This window comes from Mustelus asterias, chromosome 10 (assembly GCF_964213995.1).
Source record: "Mustelus asterias chromosome 10, sMusAst1.hap1.1, whole genome shotgun sequence".
NCBI lineage: Eukaryota > Metazoa > Chordata > Chondrichthyes > Carcharhiniformes > Triakidae > Mustelus > Mustelus asterias.
Genome location: NC_135810.1, coordinates 84,426,307 through 84,452,443, shown reverse-complemented (window position 1 = coordinate 84,452,443; position 26,137 = coordinate 84,426,307). Strand labels below are relative to the sequence as shown.

Below are 26,137 nucleotides of genomic sequence, written 5' to 3'. Positions count from 1 at the left end.
ACACTGCATCAATATAACAAAACATTTAGCTACTGGACTGCTCGCATAGGCCTGCATTAAAATGACAGGCAATATGAAAATGTATATATCTTCATCTCAAGATATGATGTGTTCTGGCATGGAGGTGCAGCCCATGGTAAAGCCACAAGCACACATACAAACTGAAATTAAACTTAGTAAGGATCATGGGTAGCACAGGAGTCTCCTGTTAGACATGAAAAATACTACATATTTTGACAAGCAAACATGGGAGTTTATAAAGTTGTCATTTCCAGAACATGTGAAGCAACAAAGTATTTTGCGGTTATGTCCTCCCTGTAGAGTCACCCTTCTTAATGCTGTGTTGAGCTCTTCAATGGAAAAGAATTGCAGCCCACTACAAGTTTCTTACAGGTTTAATGGTCTTTGCATTTAAAATCTGTTTGGGAATAACATGTTAGTGAGCACCATCCATTTTCATAATCTAGTACCAAAAATACAGTATGAAAATTGTAATAACTCATTCAATGTTTCCTTGAAAGAGCAGCTTATTGCTGCAGGAGAATGCACCGAGAGGGTACATTTTGAATGAAACTAATAGAGACTAACATAACTGTGTGTAATTGTATGGGAAACAGACGTACCTTTGGAAATGACAGTGATATTTTAAAAGGGTGAGGTGGTTATTACTGATTTGATTTGATTTATTTTTGTCACATGTCTTGGTATACAGTGAAAAGTATTGTTTCTTGCGTGCTATACAGACAAAGCACACTGTTCATAGAGAAAGAAAGAAGAGTGTGCAGAATGTAGTGTTACAGTCATAGTGTAGAGAAATATCAACTTAGTGCGAGATAGGTCCATTTAAAAGTCTGATGACAGCAGGGAAGAAGCTGTTCTTGAGTCGGTTGGTACGCGACCTCAGACTTTTGTATCTTTTTCCTGATGGAAGAAGGTGGAAGAGAGAATGTCCAGGGTTGCGTGGGGTCCTTAATTATGCTGGCTGCTTTTCCGAGGCAGCGGGAAGTGTAGACAGAGTCAATGGATGGGAGGCTGGTTTGCATGATGGACTGGGCTTCATTCACGACCTTTTGTAGTTTCTTGCGGTCTTGGACAGAGCAGGAGCCATACCAAGCTGTGATAAAACCAGAAAGAATGCTTCCTATGGTGCATCTGTAAAAGTTGGTGAGAGTTACTGATGAATAATATGATTAGATTTGGGCATGTGACTTTCCTCATAGACCGAAAACTTGCAGCCTGTTTAATCTACGGTATTGTCTTTCAGTTCAGCAATCTTATGTTATAAAGATTAAAACTGACTTTCATTTTTCAAAACCTGTGTGTCCAATAGGTTGGTGTGATATGTGCCGTGTGTGAGAGTGGAGAATTGGCATGCTTTCTGTTTTTGTCTGCCAGTTTGCTTTTAATTTTCAGCCCACATTGCTGGCTGGCAGCAATGTGAAAAAGAGAGCCAAAGGTGTCAGCCTTCCCTTGCCAGAGCATAGTGCCTCCATCGGCAAGTCCTTAGCTGTGCCTCGTTATGGTGGCTCATGGAAACTGGGTCCCTCGTGGTCTCAGGCTAAAGCTTCAGGAGCTTAACTCCCAGACATGGAATGGTTAACCTCATGTATCTGATCCAACGCTGTCCTCCACTTCAGAGGCAAAAGTCCATCAGGAGCATGACACAGCTATTAGCAGAATCCCTAAGTCAGAACACCTTTACCTGCTGGGGGGTTTCGACTCAGACTGGGCCTGAACCATGACGCACAGTCCTACTGTCATGGACATCATGAACTGGGAAAGAAAAAAGAACAGAGACGACTTGAGTTTTGCTGTTACCACAAGCTTTGTGTTGCTAACGCTTTTCAGAACAAACCATGCCGGAAGGTGTCCTGGAGAAATCCAAGATCAGGGCATTGACACCAACTGGATCTGATCATCACCTGACACAACTCTCTGGATAGCATTGTCCACACACACACATCTATCGCTGTGCTTACTGTAATATAGGTCACTCCCTGGTGTGAACCAGAGTTGGGATGCAACTTTCAAAGCAGAAATGTCAACCACACTGCCTACCTAGATAGTTCCTTGACTCGATTGTCCAGTATTCCCCACACCTGATGATTGGGAAGATGCCATCTACAATCCCCAGTTTTCTGCACTTGCTTCCCATGTTGACTGGCTCAAGGCTTCATCGTTATGATGGAACCTGTCATTGAAGCCAAGTAGTCCATTGTCATCAACTAAAGATGGATCCTAGTGAAAAAGCTCTGAATGTACGTACTAAAAGCCGGTAAAAGTCCAACAGGCTGCTAACCAATGACTACTGGTTATAATGTTGCTAGGATATCCTTTGCCCAAGGATTGCTAGGGGAATGTAGTGAGGGATCAAAAAGGAAGCAGGTCCATCAGCAAATGCCTTGTATAGAGGAGCCCTTGGTGGCATAGTCTTCTCTGTAGATGACCTGTTTATGGAATCAAAGAGTGCCTATTTACACACCAGAATTGATGGAAAGCTGTTCAACTTTGCTTGCTTGAGATCCAAGATGCATAAGATTGTCATCAGAGTTGCTCTGTGCTGACAATGCCGCTCTAGCATTCCATATTGAAGAATATCTTCAATGGCAAATGAACAAACTCTCTCTCGTGCCTTTTAAAGAGTTTGGTTTGACCATCAGCATCAGGAAACCAAATGCATACTGCCATCAATCAACACTGACAATGTGATACTGGACATTGTTGATAGCTTCACATATCACATTCACCAGCAATCACACTTGATGCTGCAATCAACACTGGGCATTGAGCTGTTAAGTTCCAGTTGAAAATAGAGTGTGGAACCTGACTAGAGAACACCAAACTGTGAGTCTACCAAGCCTGCATCCTCAGCACACTTGACAGTGAGGGAGACCTGGATAACATATTCTTAAGCAGGAGAAAAGATTGAATAGTTGCCTCCTTCGCGGTCTCAGATGTATCCTCAGCATCTTGTGGCAGGAAGGTCACCAACTCGTGCTGCAGCATGCTAATTCCAACCACATTCTCATTGGCAAGCCAGTGACTTTTGTGTTGGCTCAACCATGTTGATTGGATAGTTGATGGCCATGTACCTTCTGTATGGTGAACTGGCCACTGGGTATCTATTCCTCCCATGACAAGGACACCAAGCGATATATGAAGTTGGGGGACGTTGACACAAACAATTGCATGACAGTTGCAGACTATTTGGAAGGGACTGGCTGAAACAAAAAGCTCTGAACGAAAAGAGGCCCTAGGGATACCAGGGGCCAGCGAATCCTATACCTTAACCCACTGTCTTCCTCTGCAATAAACATGGCGAAAACTGCCATGCCAGAGTTGGGGCTCCTGAGTCTCACTCGGCAAAGCTTAATGCAGTTGGCCACTCCATGGTACAAACCATGTTGTCAGAGGGCAAGATATATTTATGAAGAAAATTGGATCCAGCCATGGCTGTCGCGTTTAATAAGAAGTGATGCTTTGCATCATAAGCTTTTATTATTCACCAATCCATGGCCAGTGATTTGGACATAATTCTGGAGAGCAAAACTGGCGTTTATCTAGTTGCTTTTGATAACATATGCTTTTCAGTAATTCGATTCAAATAGGAGTTTGTTGTAAAACAAATGCTTGAACTGTGTACAGTTAAACGTCAGGGTGCGATTCTATGAATGTGATGATGGTTGGCAGGCTCAGATGTGCCTACATTTCCAAGAAATTGGTTTGAGAACAGATTTTTGGCATGCCTTTCTTTGACAATTAGGCAGCACTTGCAGCGCCTGAAATGTGCTTTGATATGATATCATTGTGGCATGTACATGATAAGGTGGAGATGTTGTTCATGTTGCTGGCTAAAGGCTGATTGTTAATTTAGATGCAGAAGAAGGAGCAAAAAAGTAACTTGAGAAGGATTTAAAACAGCCCGTGGCTATCTTATAGATTATCACCATCCACTTCACCCTTAGTACAGGTAAACATGCTTGTGCAGTTAGCCAGTGACTACAGAATTGTGCTTATTAGTGCCCAGGGGGTAAATGTAATTCATTTTACACCAAAATGTGGATGTATAACTATTGAGTGACCAGGGCTATTCACTGATGCCATGACTATTGATCCCGCTGAGAAACCCAAGGCCGGCACTTGTAGAACAACACAGTGAGATGTGTGGAGTTTGAGGTTTGGCTTGGCATTTTTCCACAAAGTTTCTACCGCCTTGATCAATGAAGCAGAATGCCGCAAGCCTGTCCAAAGCTGCTATTGCATATTGCACAGCTTCACCCTCGCGTAGTTGTTAGCATGGACCAGGCTATTGAAGGTAGGCAGCATGAATCAGTCACAAATGTTGGCTCCTTTAAAGAATCAAAAAACAACCTGTTTGCCCAGCAAGTGCTGCATTATCTATAAGCTATTCTGGAGTATCCCAAAGTCACGGAAGACACTGTATAAATAACTTTCTTTCTTTAACTGGGCAATTAACAAGGATGCTAAAGCATACATTACGATAATGACTTTTAAGGGGCGTCTTGACAAATACATGAATAGGATGGGAATAGAGGGATATAGTCCCTGGAAGTGTAGGGGGTTTTAGTTTGGTCAGGTAGCATGGTTGGTGCAGCTTGTAGGGCCGAAGGACCTGTTCCTGTGCTGTAATTTTCTTTGTTCTTTGTTCATACTTAAGGAGAAAATACTTTCCAAGAACATGACATTCTAGAAGCACAACAAGCGTCTGCATGTGCTGGCAGGACTGTAGTCAAATCAAGCAACACATCCATTGATTACAATATTACATCAGGACAACTGAATACAACAACATTCCCCAACTACATTAACCTGCTTCATGGCTAAAGAACTGTGAGAATGCAGTGCAGTATCAGAATGTGGCCACGATATTATATGAAGGTTATAGAGAAACTGGAGAGGGTGCAAAAAAGATCAAGGGTGGAATTTTCAGTTTTTAATGCACAGCGTTGCGCAGTGAGTGGGAAGGATGGAGTTGAAGCCATAAGCCCCAATGGTGGCTTTCTATATCACAATATCACCCAGAGTGGGGAGGGTGGAATCCAAGGGGCAGGCTCTGATTGAGTTTTTTAAAGATTGGAATGACATTTGGCCATCCTGATACAAAAAAAAGTAAAAACAGAACAACACCCTTGTCTCCTTCCCCAGCAACAATCTTGTGGGCACTGCCCGGGCATGACTCTCTCTTTCTTCACCTCCCCCACCCCTGAGCAATGCATTCACCTGAGCTCTGCCAAGGGGGAACAGCCATAATTTATGTCGGGGGTGGGCGTGGAATTATCAAGTATAGAGGCTTGATAATTGATTTATGCTGCATTAATATTTAAATAGACTGACCATGCTTTCATAACTGACAATACCACTGAGCCAACAACTCAGTTGTACTGGGATTGCATTGACAGCTCCATTATTTTAGTGAAATATCAGGCGTGCACTGTCAGGATGGCTTTCTATTTAAAAGCTTTGCAAAGATCGTAAAGATGTGCGCAAATATATAATTAGAGGATGGATTTTCCACCTGTTCTCACTTCCACCGTAAAGCTATTTCCACTCCGAGTGCTTCTCAGAAAGCCATTCATGGACCTGCCATGGTTATCCATTGATTGTGGAGGATTCATTTCCCAAGAATCACATTGAGTGGACAAGGGTTCTGCCCGAGCAAACAGGTAGAAAACATTACCTTGTGTGAGATGATTTACTCAGAAATTATCACTCAAAATTGAGCTGTGGGTTTGTGAAACAGACTTTTGGAACAAACCTTATTCAGACCGTCTTTGTTAACGTTATTCAAACAAGAAATGTCACCCCCTCCTAAATTCCAGAATCAGTAGTTCCCCACCCACTTTTCTGGCAACTCCGTAATTTCCAATGGGCACTAAACCACATTTTGTAACTGTTTTGACAGCGATTGAATTACAAGTTTCACTTCGGAATTTTCCTTCCCACCCCCAAGTCACTAGTCTTGTGTTTTGTCCGGGTTTGTCCACTGCTGTTCCTTGGGATGTCTGACTGTTCAATACTTCCTTTGCACAGAGGAACTTCTTGACTTTGTTTGGCAGAAGGATCCATACACTCGAACAGATGTTTTACTTTACTGTTATTTCAATTGCTCAGTGTCAACTGAGGGGGTCATTGGAAAGCTGACAGCATAACCAGTTAATAATATTTAAAAACTAAGATTACTGTGTAAAGATCCCATAATAGCAAACACCAATACAAGTGTTTTCCAGGATTTTAACATTTGGGTGAATATTTGAACTGTGGGCATTCTCAGATTTTTTGATATGGAGTGAATTTGAAGCGAAAGTCCTTGTGGACAGACACATTGGGAAAGTTTTTGTTTTTAGTTAAAGCATTACTCCTAACATTTCATTCATAGTGAGAAGGAACTCCAGTAGGTTGAATGTTTATTGTGTGAAAGTCTAGTTCATAAGGAAGCTCTGCCTCATTTTCTTGCTTCTACATTCTCCCCTTTCCTGCTCTTTTGAAAGATCAACTCAAAATGTGATAGTCACCCACGCTTGTATCTGGACCGACGTTTTTCAAACTTTTTTTCCGGCGATCTGCTTTTACCAAATGGCCATCCCTCGCGATCCACGTCATGTGTAATGAAATACGATCTTTCCACTTTGTCCTAACATTTGTACAGTATATTAAACGTCACGAGGTCCCTTTCAGATCCATTTTCCAATTTATTTGAGCCATTTTCCAACACACAAGAAATTGGTGTGAGAATTTTGCAAACTCCTCATCAATATATTGTCAAAATAAACGTCCAAAATCAGACAACATACTCATTTACTGTGCATCAGCCACCTACAGTTATTTAAGAAGCACCTTTTGGAATGCTGAGCTTACCAGATCAACGTGCTGCTTTTAGTGGAAACTTTAGGGCAGTTGTCATTTATCTCTATCTGTTGCCATCCCATCAATAAATCTCCCTGGTAGGTGGGATCTGTCACGTCAGTAACAACATTTTGCTGCATCCAATGAAGTCTGTGGTTAATGTGTCGATTATCCTTTCTCTCGTAGGGTTGTAATTTAAAACAAAAAATGTCTAGATGATTGTCCTGTTTTTTTTTCAGGCGTCAATTCACTTTGAAATTGATTCAACAGCAAAATATTTTTATGCACACGGAGAAAGTAAGAGTTGGATTGTGATATAAGTTGACACTTGTCAGACTCTGAAGTTATAGCCGGCCTTCACGGCAGGAAATTTGAGACTCTGGCAGAGTGCACTGATCAGGCAAGCTGCAGTGCTGCTGCTGCAGTGACAAACTAAACAGGATTTACTGTACAGTTTAAAAATACACCTCTCTTCTAATTCTTACAATTCAAATCACGTGCACTTAATGAAAGGAAAATGTATCAGGCAACACTGAGCTTTCCTCCACATCAAAAGTCCTCATAACCAAAAGAGGAAATGCTGGAAAATCTCAGCAGGTCTGGCAGCACCTGTAAGGAGAGAAAAGAGCTGGCATTTCGAGTCCAGCTGACCCTTTGTCAAAGCTGGACTCGAAACGTCAACTCTTTTCTCTCCTTACAGATACTGCCAGACCTGCTGAGATTTTCCAGCATTTTCTCTTTTGGTTTCAGATTCCAGCATCCGCAGTAATTTGCTTTTAAAATGTCCTCATACCGGCTATGTCATCATCTGAGAGGCCCTCATTGTCATAGAGCCTTCTACAAAATGTGCGCTATAAACAGAACATATACCGTGTTTTTTTTAAAACGGGGTCACGCAAAATCCTGCATTCTCCTTTAAAACAGGATCTCACATCCTGTGTTTTTTTTAAAAACAGAATCCCACAACATCCTGTGTTTTTTTTTAAACAGGATCCGTTTGCAGGGCAGTGAGAATTTACCCAGCGACCCATTTTCAACACCCCCACTTTGAAAACGCCTGGCCTGGACTTTAGAATGTAACGAGTCATTTGACCATTTTATGAACAACTTGATCTTGCCCACGTACAGATCTTAGTGCGGCTCATTCTACCATTCACAGGTTTTTATAGTCCAAACTTGCCATCACATGACCACTACCTAATGATTTGCCTCATCTCTCTTTACAAGTCCAATGGTGCGCTGTGCTTTGAACTGTGGTTCTTCAACTTGATTTTTTTAAAAATGTTAAATTTCAGGAACTACTATCTGTTAACGTGCGCATGACAATGACCATAAAGAATGTTTACTCATCGATGTGTGACTGCCCAGCAACCTGAAAGATCCTACCCCCACCCCATCCCACCCACACAGGCTGTTGCACAAGTTGGCCCCTTTAAGTTACTGTGTGTGGCTGCATTAAAAAAAATTAAAGGAGCCAGGCACTTAAACAAATGGGTACAAGAGCTAAATGAGGGCACATTAGTCATAAATCACCCAAGCAAACAAACATGCCATGACTTAGAATGTGCTCTGGATGGATTTATGAATATAACCTACCTAATAATTTTTCAGCTGAAAAAAGCAATGGAAATGAAGTCATACAGACTTGCATTTCCCTCGCTAGTATCTTGAAAGATGGCAATGATGAGATGTTGTTCAACATAGACAATTACTGCATTTGGTTTCTTTTTGAAGTTGATTTCTGCTTTGTTTGAATCTTATTCTTCCTATTGTGGGTGTTGCTGAACTTGTCACAGCTTTTAAAACCTTAAACAACAGGATAGTTTTCTGCATTAGCTGGTCTCCATGGTTTGAGTTTATCAAAAGTCACTTCAGTTTCTTTGCTCTCTGCAAGACCAGAAATATTTATTTGTGTGGAATGCTGGTCAGTTGCGTAATGTTTGTAGGAAAATAATGTGTTCCTTTCAGAACTCACTGTCCACATATTTTCAGCTTTTTTGATTAGCCAGTCATAGAGTATAATTGCAATTGGATGAAAATAATATTTATTTTGGATACAAATGGACAATAATGTTGACAGTCATATTTGCTTTTAACGTGTAATGATATAATGGGGGAAGCTAAGTCTTTTAAGAAAAAACAAGTTGGATTTGGATCACGTGCCAGGTTAATGCTAACAATCTGAAATCTGACCCCAATCATCCCCAATTCTCCCATTTCTAGTTTAAATAGAGACTGGACCCGGTGGGGCAGACTAACTCATTCACAGGAGGCAGGTTAGAAATGAGGCTAGCAATCCCTAATGATCCACAAATTTAAATGTAACTTTGGCTGCCTGGATTTTCTGACTTCAGGAAACCTGGAAGCTAAAGGAAGGCAAGGACTGTTAAATCCAGGAGGTAAGTGGCTTTCCACATCCACTGGATTCAGCACCTCACCAAGCATCGTGATTGGACACCAAGCTGACCCTTTCTTTCTCCCCCTGAGCCTCCCACACGCTGGCCTCTGATTTCCCCCTGACTTCACCTTGGTGAGGCCACTTCTAGAATATTGTGTGCAGTTTTGGCATCCTTTTTTTGAGGAAGGATGTTCTTGCTCTCAAGGAAGTGCAGTGAAGGTTTACCAGGCTGATTCCTGGGATGGCAGGGTTAGTGTATGGGGAGAGATTGACTAGGTTAGGATTGTTTTTGCTGGAGTTCAGACGAATGAGGAGGGGATCTCATGGAGACTTATAAAATTCTCTCAGGACTAGGCAGGGTAGATGCAGGAAGGATGTTTCCAATAGTGGGAGTGTCCGGAACCAGGGGTCACAGTCTGAGGATTCAGGGTAGACCATTTAGGATGGAGATGAGGAGACATTTCTTCAACCAAAGAGTGGTGAGGCTGTGGAATTCATTACCACAGGAAGTAGTTGATGCCAAAACATTGAATGTATTCAAGAGGCAGCTAGATATAGCACTTGGGGGGAGTGGGATCAAAGGTTATGGGAAGAAAGCAGGATTAGGCTATGGCATTGGATGATCAGCCATGATCGTGATGAATGGTGTAGCAAGCTTGAAGGGCCGAATGGCCTCCTCCTGCTCCTATCTTCTATGTTTCTATGTTAATCCTCTCATCTCCAGTCGCACCATGGCCTCCGATTGCTTCACTTCTTCCTCTCCCATTCTTTGGCTGTGGCCTGGTGTTGAAGGCCTACTTGACTGGCAACCCAATCGGGGGGGGGAGGGGGGGGTTCTGCAGCAGGGAGATCATTAATCAGGTCCTGACATTCAATTCTGTAGGACCTGAGGAAACCCATTCTCCTCGAATGCCCAGTCTCAATCCAGCCCTCTCCCCTGCTGCCCCTCCCCATCTCCGATTTCTAGATTTCACAAAGCCCCCTTCATTTGTGCGCCCTTTAATTGAATTTGAAAAGCACTGGAAGTAAAAACTAAAATGGGTTCACTCTCTGACTTGCAACCCAGCACCAGATTGATATCCTGTAGTTGTTGGGTTTTGCATATTTAACAAATTAAATCCTCTCGTGGCCCATTGCACCAATTTCACACTCTTATCTGGCTCTGTTGGCTTCAGGTGCCTCTGTCTCTTTTTGTTTTGTTTCTCTCTTCCCTTCCCTTCTCTTAAATCTTTTTGTTTCCCTCTCTCATCTTTTGCCTCTATCTGTATTATTTCCCTTCCCTTTGGGAAGGAAGTGTTGGGTCTATGGTATATTCTGACAGGAAAAAGAAGCCAGCAATGGCTGAAGACTGCATTATGTGGGGGTGGAGGGGTTAGTGAGAAAATGGGCTGAATTTTACGTGGGCTTTGGGACCACTTGAAGGTCCAGAGCCCACACTAGCTGGCAAAGGAACTGGCTTGGCAAATTTCCCAGAGATGGCCTCCTAATTGGCTGCCTCTAGGCCTGCTGCCCAATTATGGATAGTGGACGAGCCAGCCACTTTGAAGCCTTGGCAACCCCACCAGGCAGAGTGGGTTTGAGAAGGCACCTCAGCATGCAGGGGGATTGGACAAGTAAAACCCTCCAGTGGAATTATTGGGGTTGCGGGGGGATGCCTTCCTACCAGCTTTGTGAGGTCCTACCGGCCTTCAGGCAGGCTGCCTCCATGAGGCTGGTGGCCTCCTCATGTAATGGGGACACTGACGTGCCACTAGCAAAATGCCGGTGGCCCCATGGAATAGGGCCTTCCTTATGCCTTTGTGAAATGAGCAGTCCATTTGCAGTCAAGCCTGCCTCCTGCCAGTCACTAATGTTTTATTGGTTCCCCAATTCTACAAGGGGGTGGGCAGTAAAAATTAAGCCAATGTGTCCCTTCCAATCCTCCCCCCTCCCCCCCCCCCCCCCCCCCCCGCACACCCCCCCCCCCCCCCCCCACCCAAAAAAAGCTCTCATACACTCTCCTCCCTGAGTGGATGATCAGAGACCTCCTACCTTCATGCTGTCTGGCTCTCCCCTGCCTCTCTCATTTCCTACTTAATTCCCTCAGTGGCTTTATTTGTTTTCTTAAATTCAACTTGTGCTTTTTAGGAAGTCAAATTAGAATAAACAGAAGTTGTCTACCTTGTTCTTACTTGTGTTGTTTCCCTTTCTGTCTTGTAGGTGTTAAATGTCTCTTGGGGCAAATAATTAACATTGAGCATTTCTAACTGTCAACAAGACACAGATGTTGCTCTTGCTTTGCATTTCTCAACTTTCAGCAATGAAGTGTGAAGTTCTAAAGAACTTCTTTGTAATGAGTTCAATGAGACATGAGGTTGGCCTCTTGGAGTATGAGCTCCCTGATTGAGGTCAAAATTGCCTGCCCAACCAGGGAGCCTCATCTGCATATAAATATGGGAGGTCGGGTCCACTAGCACTCTGGTTTCTGACTGTGTACCTGAAGCACTCTTGGGGTGGGATAGAGTTTGTAAATAAAGGAAATCTGGTGAAGATACACCGGTCCCTGAGGAGTTATTCCCGTCATCCTTTTTTTCTTCAATCACTCTGGGCATGATTTAACAGATGGAGGGGTGGGCAACCCGTTAATTTGGTTGGAGACACGTTTTCCACGTCTCTCACTCAGATGGAAGCTCCACCTCTGAGGGCTACTGGCCAACTAGATTGGCCAGCTCTGTAGTCCCAGCAGCGCCAGGGGCAGCGGTGGCCAGGATTGGAAGTACAAGAAATCTCCAGTTTCCAAGTACAATCTGGGACCAGGTAAGTGTGATTGGGGGTGGGATGGAGAATCTCCCAATGGAGAGGGGAAGTGAGGCCTATGCGGGTAGGGAGCATGGATCGGGGGTCTTGATGGAGTGGCCGGGGGTGGGGGAAGGGACCACCCATGGGGGCAGGCCAAGGAATGATGCCCAATGAGGAAAAGAGGGCCCACGAGGGAGATGCACCCTCTTTACTTCTGAACAGGGTGACCTGCTGAGCTTCCCCTAAACTCCTCTAGTCAGCCTCAAAATTGCGGTTGCAGGGGGAGAAAGCAGCTTTTAAGTCATTAGCACTGCTGCCTCACAGCACAAGGGATCCAGGTTCGATTTTGTCCTTGGGTGTCTGTCTGTGTGGAGTTTGCACATTCTCCATGCGTCTGCGTGGGTTGCCTCCCATGCTGCAAAGACGTACTAGTTTGGTGGATTAGCCATGCTAAATTGACCCTTAGTGTCAGGGGGATTAGGAGGGTAAATACATGGGGTCATGGAGATAGGGCCTGGGTGGGATTGTGGTTGGTGCAGGCTTGATGGGCTGAATGGCCTCTTTCTGCACTGTAGGGATTCTATGATCTCCACAAACCTGAAACAAAATTCTGCCCCTCTTTCCACAGATGCTGTCGGACACTTCTAGCAATTTCCACCTTTTGTTAAGTGCTGTGGGCTTTGCCCGCTCCATGTAAAATCACAGCCAGGTTGGGGGTAGCCAAGAGGATGGCAGGAAGGCCACCCAGTGATATTTATGGCCCCTTCACCTGCAAAGCTGTCGGTGGAGACCCATAGAATTCTGCTCCGTGACAATGCAGCACAGTAATGCCGGGGGCCATTGCATGACGCATTTCCATAGTGGAAATTTCCCAAATGCTCTTGTCACATTTTGCGATTTCTTTTGGAACATATTTCCACAAGATATTGGAAAATAGTTGTATTTAAAAATTGGCGTTATGTGCTGTGGGGAAGAACCAAGAAACTTCTTTAATCATGCACTTGAAAATAGAAACACCAAAAAATGTGCTACAATATAATAAAGACGGTTTTCCTCCCTTGAAGCTCTTACTCCCAACTGCCATAGCAGTGCAAAGACTCCCTATCACTGTAAACCACTAGATAAAAATACATTTCTGTGGCCATCTGTAATCAACTCTGTCAAGTGATCCACACAGATTGGCAATAGTCCTATTTATTAGCAATGGAATAGAAAAAACACTTTATCCCTTAGCCTTTTGGTATCTAGTGCAATAAAATGAATTACCTCACTGCAAAACAGTAACAACATATTCCTTTCCAAATTGCTTGCATTTACAATTTGATCAGATAAATAACAATTAACTCAGTTAAAACCTGGATTAATAGACAGTCTATAAAGATAATTCTTGAATTTTATAAACATGCGAGTTTAATTAACAGGAATCAACATTAAGTGCCGATAACTCAGTGCAGTGTTTAGCAGTGGGATTCGGTGAGAATGAAGAGGGTTGCTGGTTCTTGTCCAGTAGGAACCTGAATGTTTACCTTACTGGTGAAATATTTCTCATACACTGACAGCTAAATTCCATTAGCTTCTACCTACTTTTAAAGAAGGGCTTTGTAATGTTTGACGCTTTAACCACTTTGGAAATATAAGATAATTCATCTTAATCATTCATATTAAATAATTACTGCTTCAATTTGCAATCATATTGACTAATACACTTGCATTTTGTCCAATATGCAATGTTTAGGATCTTTGAAGTTCCCTTGTTAATCAAGTTAATAACTGTTCAGGGTCAAGAGGTTCAAGAGGTTTTGCAGAATGCTCATTTTCATTTATATAACTTCAGTTTAGTTTCACTTGGCTGCTTTGAGTATGAATTCTTGAGTTGACCTATTGTACGTAAAACAAATCTACCTCCTGCCGACAGATAAATTTAAAATCCTGCTTCCCTGCCCAGAGTATTTGTCCTGTTTGACTCGTAATTATTCCAGCTCTAAATATGTATTCAGTCACAAATATTATCTTGATATAAGTAAACAATAGAAGGTTGCACTTCTCATAAGCTTCCTTCATTGGAAAAGAAAAACGGATCCCATAAACAGCCCTGCTTGGACTATTTCAACAGGCATAGATATTGTTACGTTTTTTAATAAGATTTTCATTATATCACCACCAGTGTATAATAATCTATCCTGTATAATACATAGACAACAGTATATTTCCAGGAATTATATGGTAAAGGACTCGCCTCCTAAGGGTTAAAATAAAGACTTTTTGAGGGGAATTTTCTACTTGTCAAAGTTAGAAATGTTGATCAAGGCAGAATACTGCAGATGCTGGGATCTGAAACAACAGAAAATGCTGGAAAACCTCACCAGGTCAGATAGCATCTGAGGAGAGAGAATAAAGCTAACACTTCAAGCCTGGATGACCGTTTGTCAGAGCTGAAGACAAAGAAAATCGGGCAAGATTTATACTACAAGATGAAATGTTGATGTTGAAAGAGGCGGTAAGGGCAATCGAATCGATCAAACAAGGCAAAATCGCTGTCCCCAGAATACATTCCAGCAGAGATTTTTGATGGTGCAGAACCTGTTCAACCTGGTCATCTTCGAGTACTTGGGATCAGGAAAAAATTCTACAGCACCTCAATTTGCCAACCAGGTCCACATCTGGGAAGCAGAAAGAACCCAAAAATGTATATGGCAATTACTTGCATACAAGTAATATCTTTACAAGAAGCCTATTAAACTAGACAGCCTCATAGAAGCTATGCTCCTGGAATCATAGTGCTGCTTTAGGGTTAACTCGGGATAGCAGATATGACGTTTACTACAAGAAAAGTGCAGAGAGCAACATTAAGATCTATATATGCTGTTTATTGACCTAATTAAAGTCTTGGACAATGAAAGTCCACCTAGTCTGTGATACTTGTTCAGATATCCTAGCTTGGGGAGCAAGTTTGTAAAGATCTTGCACCTACTGCAAGATGGCATGCTTGGATGTGTAGAGGTGTCTGAAGCCTTTGCAGTAAATAGCAGCGTAATGTAAGAATGCATCATGGCTCGCTAAACTCTTTTGTTTTTCTTTCTTGCTGCAATGCTTCAGGAAGCCCCCAGAGATATGTCTGCTGCCGTCAACATTAGGTTCTATTCAGGGAAGCTCTTTATTTGCTGTGTGCCACTACCAAAGTCACAGGCAGTAATTGGAGATCTTTATTCTCCAGCCACGTGCTATGAAGAACCAGACATGTCCAGTGATAGCATTAGGCTGAAGGCTGTAGAAAAATTTTCATATCTTTGCAATTGTGCTCTCTAAGAATGCCACAATTAATGAAGATAACCGTGCATGCATCCAGAAAGCAAGTTCTGCCCAAGGCCAACTCCCATGTTCATGTTTGGAAGCAGTATTACGTTAAGCTGAAGATTAAATCCAAACTCCACCAGTTACCATCCTTACCACCCTGCTGAATGGCACAGAATCCTGGATTTACCATAGATGCCACATCAAAGCTCTAGAACACTTAATGCTTCCACCAAACTTTAGTTGAGGTCTATCATGCGAATTTGATAACAAGACAAAATCACAAACAATGAGTTCGGTTATCGTAAAGATGAAGGCAAGATACTGCTGCTGCTGGAATCTGAAACAAAAACAGAAAAGAGCCAATGTTTTGAGTTGGGATGACCCCGAGTCATCCAGACTCCATGTTGGCTCTATTCTCTCTCCACAGATGCTGTCAGACCTGCTGAGTTTCTCCAGCATTTTCTGTTATAGTTCTGTTGTCATCCGGGACTCAACAATATGGAAAGCATGTTTTCAGAAAATTCAGCTTCAATGTGCAGGTCATGTCTCCCACGTGGATGACTCCATTTATAACTGGGTTAGGGAAGGTCATTCTAAGTAGCTGATATGCTTGGTATAGCACACTGCTGGAAGTCACTCCTGCCTCCTCTTACCTAGCCTTTCCTGGTATGGTCATTCAACATTTTGTGGCACAAAGGTGCCACTTGTGCCCATCTCCTGCACCTGCTTCAGTGTCTATCTTTATGATAAATAGATGTGATTTTAGAATTATTTGTATTTGCTGGTGTTAGGAATAAGGCGTAGCTTTAAGTTTAAACTTGATTGATATTTCTGCAGTTGCGTGTTAAGGAAACTGCTGTTTTAGTTTTACTTTTTAAAATGCCTACATTTTAATGAGGTTTTATGACTCTAAAGCAAACATGGTATAAAAATAAGTTTGAGGTTCAGTGAAGGGCACATAAGTCTCTCTCCAATGGGACATGAAGAGATACTCACTCCAGAGAGCACGTCCCAAACTAAAGAACAGAAGGGTCCCACCAACACCAGAGAAGACAGAAGGAAGTTCCAAGAAAACCTTCTAGTCTGGAATAAGAACAGGAATTTGGAACAGATCCTGTTCAATGAAGTTAAGTGAGGAGCAGAGGAAGACTCCAAAAATACAAAGCTGCAGGAAGTAGATGTAAAACAATATGGGTTTGTGAGAAGCCAGAGATCCAAGGAGACCTAAAGGTTGGTGACTCTTTACTACCAACCTGTGAAGCAGTGGCATTCTATTGGCAGGGTAAGTATCTGAGAGATTGTGTGGAAGGCGAAGTTTGAATGCATGTGCCACTTCATGGAAGAGGAACATTAGAAGGAGAGGTTAAAACCCTGGAGGTGGATTCTTAGTGAATACATCCAAGAGAAAGTGTCATGAGAGAAGATTCCAAGGTGTGTTCTTGAGAGCAGAGTTTGGAAACCCTCGTGCAAAAGGTCAAGTGAGACCGGTTGGCTCCCAATGTGACAAGTGTCTGGGGGCAGTTGATGAGAAATCTGTAGAAGTTGTATTGGGTTGCATCTGCCACTTGGTTTCAGAGTGTGGTGTGTCTGACCACAGTTCACCTATTGATTTTACATGGACTGTGAAGATAGATTTTGTAATTTGAGTTGTCCTTACAAAACTGTAAGATTGAGTGAAGGAGTTGGGGATTATAGTTCATCTTTTCTCATTTTATAAATGTTGCTAAAAGTTCATCAGCAATTTCTGATTCCTGTTTGGTAGCTATCCTGCATATTGAAGTCAGGACCTATCAAGCCGGGTTCCAATGTGGGATCAGGTTTTTCTTGTAGTAACGTCAGCTGGGATCGTAACAATGACCAAACCAGTGTAGTCTTCTGCTGCCTCACTTTGTGGAAAACCCTGACTATTCCTCCTCACTGAACCAGGAGTCGGTCAGCCATCCATAGACCCCAAGATATTCCTGAGATAAATAATTGGAAGTTGCTCTGTCAATACAATTTTTGTTGCTGTGGCCCCTTTAAGTCCTGGCAACTCCCACGTGGAGTCAGTGCTGCACCAAGAGTTTGTCTGCAATATTAAAATTAGCCTAACCCCAGATAATTCTGCATGGCCAGCTGATCTCCCACTTGGTTGTCAGGAATCCCATTCCCCCATTTTACTGTTTTGATTTCTGTGCAAGTGAAAACCCTTGCCAGCGACTCTGGTTATTGTTGGCTGTCCTCAGATAAAATGGAATCATCAAGTAAGAAGAATCTCCTGGCTGGATGAAGACCATCAATATTGGACTTGTTGCATAAGGTTATTTAAAGGAGTGATTATTTTTAAACACTGGATCTGGCAAATCCATCAGCTACTGATGCTCTCAAACCCACAGGGGCTGAAGAAATTATCTTTAGAAATGAGAATGCATCAGCAGACAGCCGAAAACGTCCACAGACACTTGATTCCTTTAATGTCAGCTGTTCAACTAATTGGAAACCTTGCGAAGAGTGGAGCATACATTAGCAAATGATATTTTTATATCCAGAGCCATTGAGAGGCAGAGGGAAGACATTTGACTTATTGAACTCAGCCGGTTCTCTATGGAGCAATTCAGTCTGTACCATTCCCCTGTTCTATCCCTGTAGCCTGCAAGTTTATTTACTCCCAAATGCCCATGCAATGTTCCTTTTGAAATCTTTGTCACTTCCACTGTCCTTGTAGACAGTGTGTTCCTGGTTATTACCACTCACTGGGTTAAAAAAAAAAAGTTGTTCTTTACAGCCCCTTTGTATCTCCTACCCAAAACCTTCAAATCTGTGCCTGCTGCTTGGGCCGGGGGCCTGCTGCTCCATTAGCTAATGGGAACCACTTTGTTTTCTTACCTTATTTGAACTGACATAACCTGGTTCACCTCCAGCAGATCACCTTTCAATCTCCCTTGATCCACTGAGAACAATCCCAGCTTCTCCAACTTAATCTTGTATCTAAATTCCTCCGCTTCTGGAATCATTCTGGTTCATCTCTTGAAGAGTTATCACTTCCTCCTTAAAGTGTGATGACCAGAACTGCCTGCAATGCTCTAGTTGTGGCCAATCAGAGCTTTTGTATTTAATCCCTCTATATAAAAGGGTGTGGGTTTCACTGGCTAGGCCAATGTTTATTACCCATCCCTAATTGCCCTTGAGAAGGTGGCGGTGAGTTGCCTTCTTGAACCGTTGCAGTCCATGTGGTGTAAGTTGTTGGTGATGGGTGTTCCCACACATCTGCTCCACTTGTCCTTCTAGATGGTAGTGGTCATGTATTTGGAAGATGCTATCTAATTTATGAAGCCCAAGATCTCAAGAGCTTTGCAAACTACTCTCTCAAACTGCTCGGCCATTTCTGGAGGAAACCTTCATTAAACACGCTAATGGGTTCAGATCAGCTGCCTGTTTTGCACCTTGCTCAATTTTTTTACTTTCTTTGACGGGGGGCAAAATTAGGTGGGTTCGGTTAAAACCTGCCCCATGTATATAAAAATCAATTCTTGGTGCACACATTGTAAACTGGTTACAAATATTTGTGACTGCCACGATAGGGCTTTTCAATGTTGAAGTTAATGTGTTGTGTAGCACACACCAACTGCTGCTTTATACTGACTGTAAATTATACTGAAATCAAACATTTTAGTAACCAAATTCACACACATTGTTCAAGACATTCACTGAATTTTATTTCAGCCGCCATATTTTTTTCAGTAACTGCAATTTTAACATTTGATACAAACATTTAAATATTTTTTTAAAAATACATATTTCAAAATAAGCTGATTAAAGACGTCACTGAATTGCTTCTTGAGTTTTCTGATGCCTTCGTTAAAGTTTTTACTAGAAGGTCTTTGCCTGTTCCAAAAACCTGCTTCTTGATTTGATAGTTTTGCTTTGAGCTGTGATTCTGCCAAGTGTATTTGTGTTAATTAGTCTGAGCATGCACAATCGTTTACTCCCTTGCAGGCGGAATTGGTACCTCTCCGTCAGCGATACTAATGGAAACATTTTCATTTTGCTGTTAGCATTTCTCTTAGAGTTTTCCTAAATGGTTTTGAATAGTGAAATAACAAACTTCATAAGGAGGTTGTGTACGTTGAGATAAAATTAACAACTCTTGTACCCTTTTGTTCCATCATCTTCAGAGAGTGAAATAAGCTACACTGCACATTCATGTTAAAGTAGTTTCCAAAATAGAACACCAGTTGAATTTTGGAGCTTATTAAATCTCTACTTTTGTTTTGTTGACAATTTGAAAAGTAATTGACAATCTCTTAAACCTGAGACAGTAAACCAGATAGGCTACCTGACAGATTCTTTCCTCATTCCAATTTAAGTTATTTTTGTGAATGAAACAAGTGTATTGTAAAAGGGAATAAGTTTTTAGGGTAAAAGGGAGGTCTTTGACCTATTGAGGGGAGGTAAGGATGAGTTGCATAATATTGAAGGTGAAGATAGTGTTTGAATGGCGAGTTCAATATGGAAGAAATGTATGTAATGATGGGATGGCAAAAAGGGGATGTAATGGGATAGCGGATGCAATGAGCGATTAAGTGGGAGGGAATAAAAGTGATTGAGTGAGAGGTGGAAAGGAAGCCATTTCGGGCTTCCCTCCAATTGGATTGTGCGATCGTTGGTGACTATTTTGTTGCCACACTTCTCTTTTATTTTCCAAATATGCTATGGTGACGTAAATGGTTGTGTTACTAGACTTGTGATCCTGAATGGACAGGATGCATTCAAATACAAAGTCCATCTTGGCAGTTGGAGATTTTTTAAAAATCCTTAATTTAAAAATTGTCAGTTAAAGGGACAGTTGTGTTCTTAAATGCCCATTTTCACCTATCTGGTTCACAAATGTTCTTGCCTATTCTGGCTAAAATGTAACTCCAGTCCCATGGATCATGTTTGTTTAAATTCATTTACGGGATGTGGGAGTTGCTGGCTAAGTCAGCATTTATTGCTCTAGTTGTCCTTGAGCGGTGGTGTGAACTGTCATCTTGAACCACTGCAGTCCCTGAGGTGTAGGTACACCCACAGTGCTTTTAGGGAGGAAGTTCCAGGCTTTTGACCGAGTGACAGTGAAGGAACAGTGATACATTTCCAAGTCTGGGTGGTGAGTGACTTGGAAGGGAACCTCCACGGGATGATGTTCCCAGGAATCTGCTGCTCTTGTCCTTCTAAATGGTAGTGCTGCTGAATGCTATTAGATGCTTTAGCCATGATAAATGTGTGGGGCTACATGAATAGGGCAGAGAAGAGGGACTGGGTAAAAATTACTGGGTCAGAGAGTCGGTATGGACTCTATGGGCTGAATGGTCTCTTTTCCACTGCTGGGATTCTATGATTTCTTGTAATGCTGAAATTATTGGACTGGGGATCCCACAATGGTGTTAGCTATGAAATTCCATGATAATCCAACAATGATGAAGGAAAGGTTGTCTACATCTTTAATTAAGGTGGTTCTTGAGCTAGAAAGGAACTTGTGGATGACTGTGTTCCCATAACATTGATGCTTATGTTCTTCTTGGCAGTAGAGGTCAGTGTGAAGTGAAATGTGGTTGAGAGAGGTCTAAGGGTCAGTACAGTACATCCAGTGGCTGGTGCATAAGGAATCAGTGTGCCAGTGATGAAAGGTTAGATATGAAGCCTGTTATGAGGTTGTGTCTCAAGTGGTTTCCCAGGTTCACTCTCTGATTGCAGTTTTGCAGCAGAACACTGCACACTATCTACTCTGGACTGAGTAAGGCTTGCAGTATAACTGGGTATAAGCTGCAATGGTTCTGCTGCTTAAAGGTGAGGTGTCACTGAAATGAGAAGCAGTTGGACGAGTTTTATACCTGGAGAAACAGAAACCAGCTACTCTTAAATCTCTTGATGTTGTTGCTGTGCTTAAATTGAGCAACATTTTAATGTTATTTTAACACTTATGCTTAGAATTAATCAATTGATGAGGTGACAAATGGGTTCAGTTGATTGAAATGATTTGACCATCAGTTTATATTCATTTTGCTCTGTTTTGCAGAGAAACCTGCCTGTCTCCTGTCAGTCCAGAGCTCTGTCCTCTTGTTCAGTCAATGATCGCACCGTACAGGACATTTCTTATGGAAGGACACACCCAGCTCAAGACCGGTCTCCAAACCCAAGACCGACATCTCTTCCTGTTCAATGACGTTTTAGTCATTGCAAAATCCAAGTAAGAAAAGAGCAGGAGAATGTCATACAGATGTTAAATGTTAACTCTATTTCTTGTTCAACAGATGTTGCCAAACCTGCTGAGCTTTCCAGCATTTTTTATTTCGGATTTCCATCATCTGCAGTATTTTGATTTTCTTTTCAGAACAAGAGTGGATCTCCACTTCAACAGTTCTTTTGAACTTGGTTTTAGTGAGACCGTGAGTCTATGCACCATCTTGCAAAGACTGAGAGCAGAGGAGGTTTATAAAGTACTAGTGGTTTCTAATTCCTAAAGGAAAAATAGTTCTTATAACACGAAACCATTCAAATGAGGAACATACCAGCTTCAAAGTAACTGATCTCAACTGGGCCAACAGTTGGGTCACTGTCTGTGTGGAGTTTGCACATTCTCCTTGTGTCTGTGTTGGTTTCCTCCGGGTGCTCCGGTTTCCTCCCACAGTCCAAAGATGTGCGGGTTAGGTTGATTGGCCAGGTTAAAAATTGTCCCTGAGATGTGTAGTTAGAGGGATTAGCGGGTAAATATGTGGGGGTAGGGCCTGGGTGGGATTGTGGTCGGGGCAGACTTGATGGGTCGAATGGCCTCCTTCTGCACTGTAGGGTTTCTATGTTCTATGTTGGGGAGATCACAATTGACCTTTAGACTAAGGAGAAGAACAATAAACCAAGGTTCCTGCTGTCGGAGCTAAAAAGATATTCAGACACGGCATTCATGAGTGATGAATCCTTTATTGCTTTCTTATTGAAAAGGAGAGAACTGAAGAATTCCTAAGGCTTCTTCAGTCTGCTCTGCTCAATTGTGTGCAGTCAGCCTTTTTTATAGGGCATTTCTTACAACTTTTAGTAAAGATAATTGTTTCTAGTCACACACACTGGTAAATTATTTACATATGATACAAAGAGGTTGGCCTGAGTCAATAGCTGTTTAATCGTGTCCCATCGGTATTGTCATAATCTTTAGTGGTAGACGGATGAAATGTCTGTTCAAATAATGGTCACTCAATCATGTCTTAATTACAGTTTCATTGGTGTTAGCAAGGACATTCAATTGTGTCCTGTTATAGTAAAACATCCACCTTTTGTCTGCACTGTCTATTTCACGTATATGCAGAGTGAGGGTGCTGTTGCTGATGTGCTGATTTTCCTGGCCCCCTGGCCGACCCCTTGCTGAGCTTAGTTCTCTTCTCCCACACTGCTCCGGATTGCTCTCGTTTGAACCCTACTGGAAAATGCAAATGTGTTCACTTTGGGTGAGCGCAAGTCTGTGATGATGGATGAATAGTCTCATCATCTGGGTTTGTGCACTTAAAGTAAAAACTTGGGTGATGTACCAGGGGGCTGCTCCTCATGGAACTGTGTTCACCATGACGTGCTTTCCCAGCACTAGCTAATACAAGGCAAACATGTGCTGAATGGTGAGTAGTTTTGAGATTTGTTTTGGTATTATCTGGAGGTCATTGGATTGGATGGAACACTTGAGTTGGAATGTTGCTTTTCCAGCTCTTGTGGTCTGGGTTCAAAACTGATAGAAATCTTTGTCCTCCACCATTGCCAATATCCTGCATGAAATGAGTGGTAAAGCTTAACTCCAAATCTTGGTAGGAGTGAAGTTTTAAGCATCAAGCTCTTGTAATTTAAACCCGAGAAATTCTCACTTTTCGTCACAAAGCAAACATTGAAATAATATTTGTAAGGATCCTCCTCTTCAACTCATCGGGAAAAATAATTTCCCACCCTGAATGACTCCAGCCTCTGAACTGATTTAGTGTGAGTTATTCATACCTTTTTAAAGCTCGCCATGATTTATCTTTGTACTTCAGGCCTCTAATGTTTCTCCTCAATGACTTTTGTCCCTCTTCTCCCTGTGATTTACACAGTGCACCTTTTTAATTTAGCTTGATTTTTCTCCAAGTCTCTTGTTCTGGTCTCCTGATATTTTGACCTCCTGGATGTAAATTGAGCCATTTAGTCTCTTTCTGGCCTTCTGATTTGAGTCAATCAGCTCTCATATCTGCTATGTTGCTTCCAGACTGATTACCAGGAATTGCTGCAGTAGCAGTTTTCCAGTACTCCCTGTACTCTGAAACTGCTTCCTCCTCACGGTTTCAGAGAATAATCCTGTCTCCCGGCCATGTTCTGTGAATCTCTCACACTGGGAAAATCAATAGTCAGTCTAGATAAACCAACTGGGGGATTGACACTGACACCACAATAAAATTGGATGTAACATTTCAAATGAGATTGAAAGTAAGACTCGTTCGGATTAATCTACCCCCTCTTGTTTCAATCTCCAATAATAAACTGAACCTCGGATGCGTGTTACTGCAGCCTGTGCACAAAATGTTCCTGTAGTAATTCAGCTGAAGCCAGTTTTGCGTCACCAGAAACCATTTATTGTAATCCAGAAGGAAAAGCGTGCACACAGCATGTCTGCATCCCAGGACCTACAACAACTGTCTGGGTTGAAGCAACCGGTTCATAATCTCCTGCTCCTCACTTTCCACTGGGCGGGCCTCCATTTGCTCAACAAGGGAGTGTGTACTCCGTGAAGCCCATGGGGAGATCTATCAGCAATCCCCTATGTCCTTTGTGGCTGTCATAACAGTTCCATTGACTTATGTGTCAGCACCTCCTACATACACATCGAGACGATGTTGCAGCAAATCATGCCAGACAGTCTACCAACTAGAAGCTTTGCTGATGGGAAAATGTTTTCAAGGTTCAATTAGTAACTTATTGATATTTCAAAGTTGCAATGATTCATTCAACTGATTCTTCCTTGTGAAATATAAAAGGAAAATGAATTGCTAATGTAAACTGACCAAATAAAGTGCACACTCACAATGGTGTTGTTTTCTTCCCCACTTCCCAATCCCTTTCCTAAGCTGATTAGCCATAAAACGAAAGCAAAATACTGTGGTTGCTGGAAATCTGAAATAAACAGAAAAAATGCTGGAAATATTAGCATCTGTGGAGAGAGAGAGAAACAAGATTAACATTTTCGGGCCAATGATCTTTCATCAGAGAGCTAGAAGTGTTGCTATTGGCTAGTTAACCTTGCTGGGCTACTATCGTATGTGTGCCACCAACTCTTTGGCGCTCTACTTGAGTGGTCATTCTCTGCATGTGGCCAAACACTCAGTGCCAGCATGCCTTGCAACCACAGGAGCATGGGAACTGGTCCCATCCTCACCTGACATTGACTTTTACTTTTCAGCAGGGTCATTGAATCCCGATCTGACGTGGGAATCTGGATTCCTCTGGCATTGACTCCAACATGGTCCTTGCAAAAATCGGCTAGCTTAGCACAAAATAAGGATCAAGTTTGGAATCAGAGTGAACTATGAACTTTCATAGAATTCAGTTGCAATTTTTTTTTAGAGATTTCACAAAGTAACAGAGGATAAAAAGAAGCTTCTATGGAAAAAGCATAGACAATACAGGTACCAGGAACCTGACATGGACCTGGAATAGAACATATCCATGTAACCCAAAGGTAGGGGAGTCTAAAACTAGAGGGCATAGGTTTAAGGTGAGATGGCGGAGATACAAAAGGATCCAGAGGATAATTTTTTTCACACACAGGGTGGTGAGTGTCTGGAATGAACTGCCGAATGTAGTAGTAGAGGCAGGTACAATTTTGTCTTTAAAAAGCATTTAGATAGTTACATGGGTATAGAGGAATATGGGCCAAACGAGGGCAATTGGGATTGGCTTAGTGGTTTTAAAAAAAAAAGGAGGTATGGCCACATTGGGCCGAAGGCCCTATTTCAATGCTGTAAATCGCGATGACTTTAACTGTGAGGGGAAGAAAATCGCAACGTTTCTTGTGTGCTCATTATTAAACTCCTGAAAGCAGATTAAATTCTTCATTTACCATTTAAAAGTTGTTCTGCTTATGATACTTGGCTTCATTTTGATAAGGAAATTTTGTTAACTTTTACATTTAGAAAATATCTGTTTCACAGCATCAAAAGTTGTGTTTTCTTCATACATATGTGCGTGTGTCTGTCTTGTGGGGCTGGAGTGGGTGCCCAACATTTTTGTGACGCCGTGCCATTTTGTCAGATGTGGGAAAGCTGGCCGATTGCCAGCCAATGGAGCCACACAAGTGGCCAATTAGAGAGCACTTCCTGCCTCTGTGGGCACGATGCCCACATTATCGGGCCAACTGTGGTGTGGGGAAACCACATAGTGAAACCTAGTGGGCTCTAGGATGGGCCCTCTTTGGGCATTCCATGCCCTGAGGGGAGGTGGCAGGGTGGCAATGGCTGCCCTGCAGCAAAAGCATCACTAGTAACCCCCCCCCCCCCCCCCCCCCCCCCCTCCACCCATGGCCAATTATCATGGCCTGTCTGCCTGGCCCTGGTATTCCCCGATCACACTTGTCTCTCATTTCAAGGGTACTATTGAGCTGCCGACCATGAGATTGGGCTACTGTCCTTAAAAGGAATGGCAGCACTGGCAACGGCCACTGAATTGGCCTCCCATGAGAACATGCCTCCCTTGGTTCCAGTGCTGGCCAAACAGGAATCACTTCCTCATCTCCCACTCTCAGGCCCCGGAGGTCTATTATCCCAGTCAAACTCAATCCACAAA

The 26,137-nt window shown here is 42.4% G+C and overlaps 1 protein-coding gene across 1 annotated transcript in view; it reads left to right on the top strand.

The window, feature by feature from the left end:
• The window catches only part of LOC144499728 (rho GTPase-activating protein 20-like), an 89,026-nt gene that overhangs the window by 15,893 nt on the left and 46,996 nt on the right, over positions 1-26,137 (top strand). Inside the window, exon 3 of the mRNA XM_078222074.1 lies at positions 21,369-21,539. Within this exon, the coding sequence (XP_078078200.1) occupies positions 21,369-21,539 (171 nt within the window). The remainder of the gene's footprint in view (positions 1-21,368; positions 21,540-26,137) is intronic.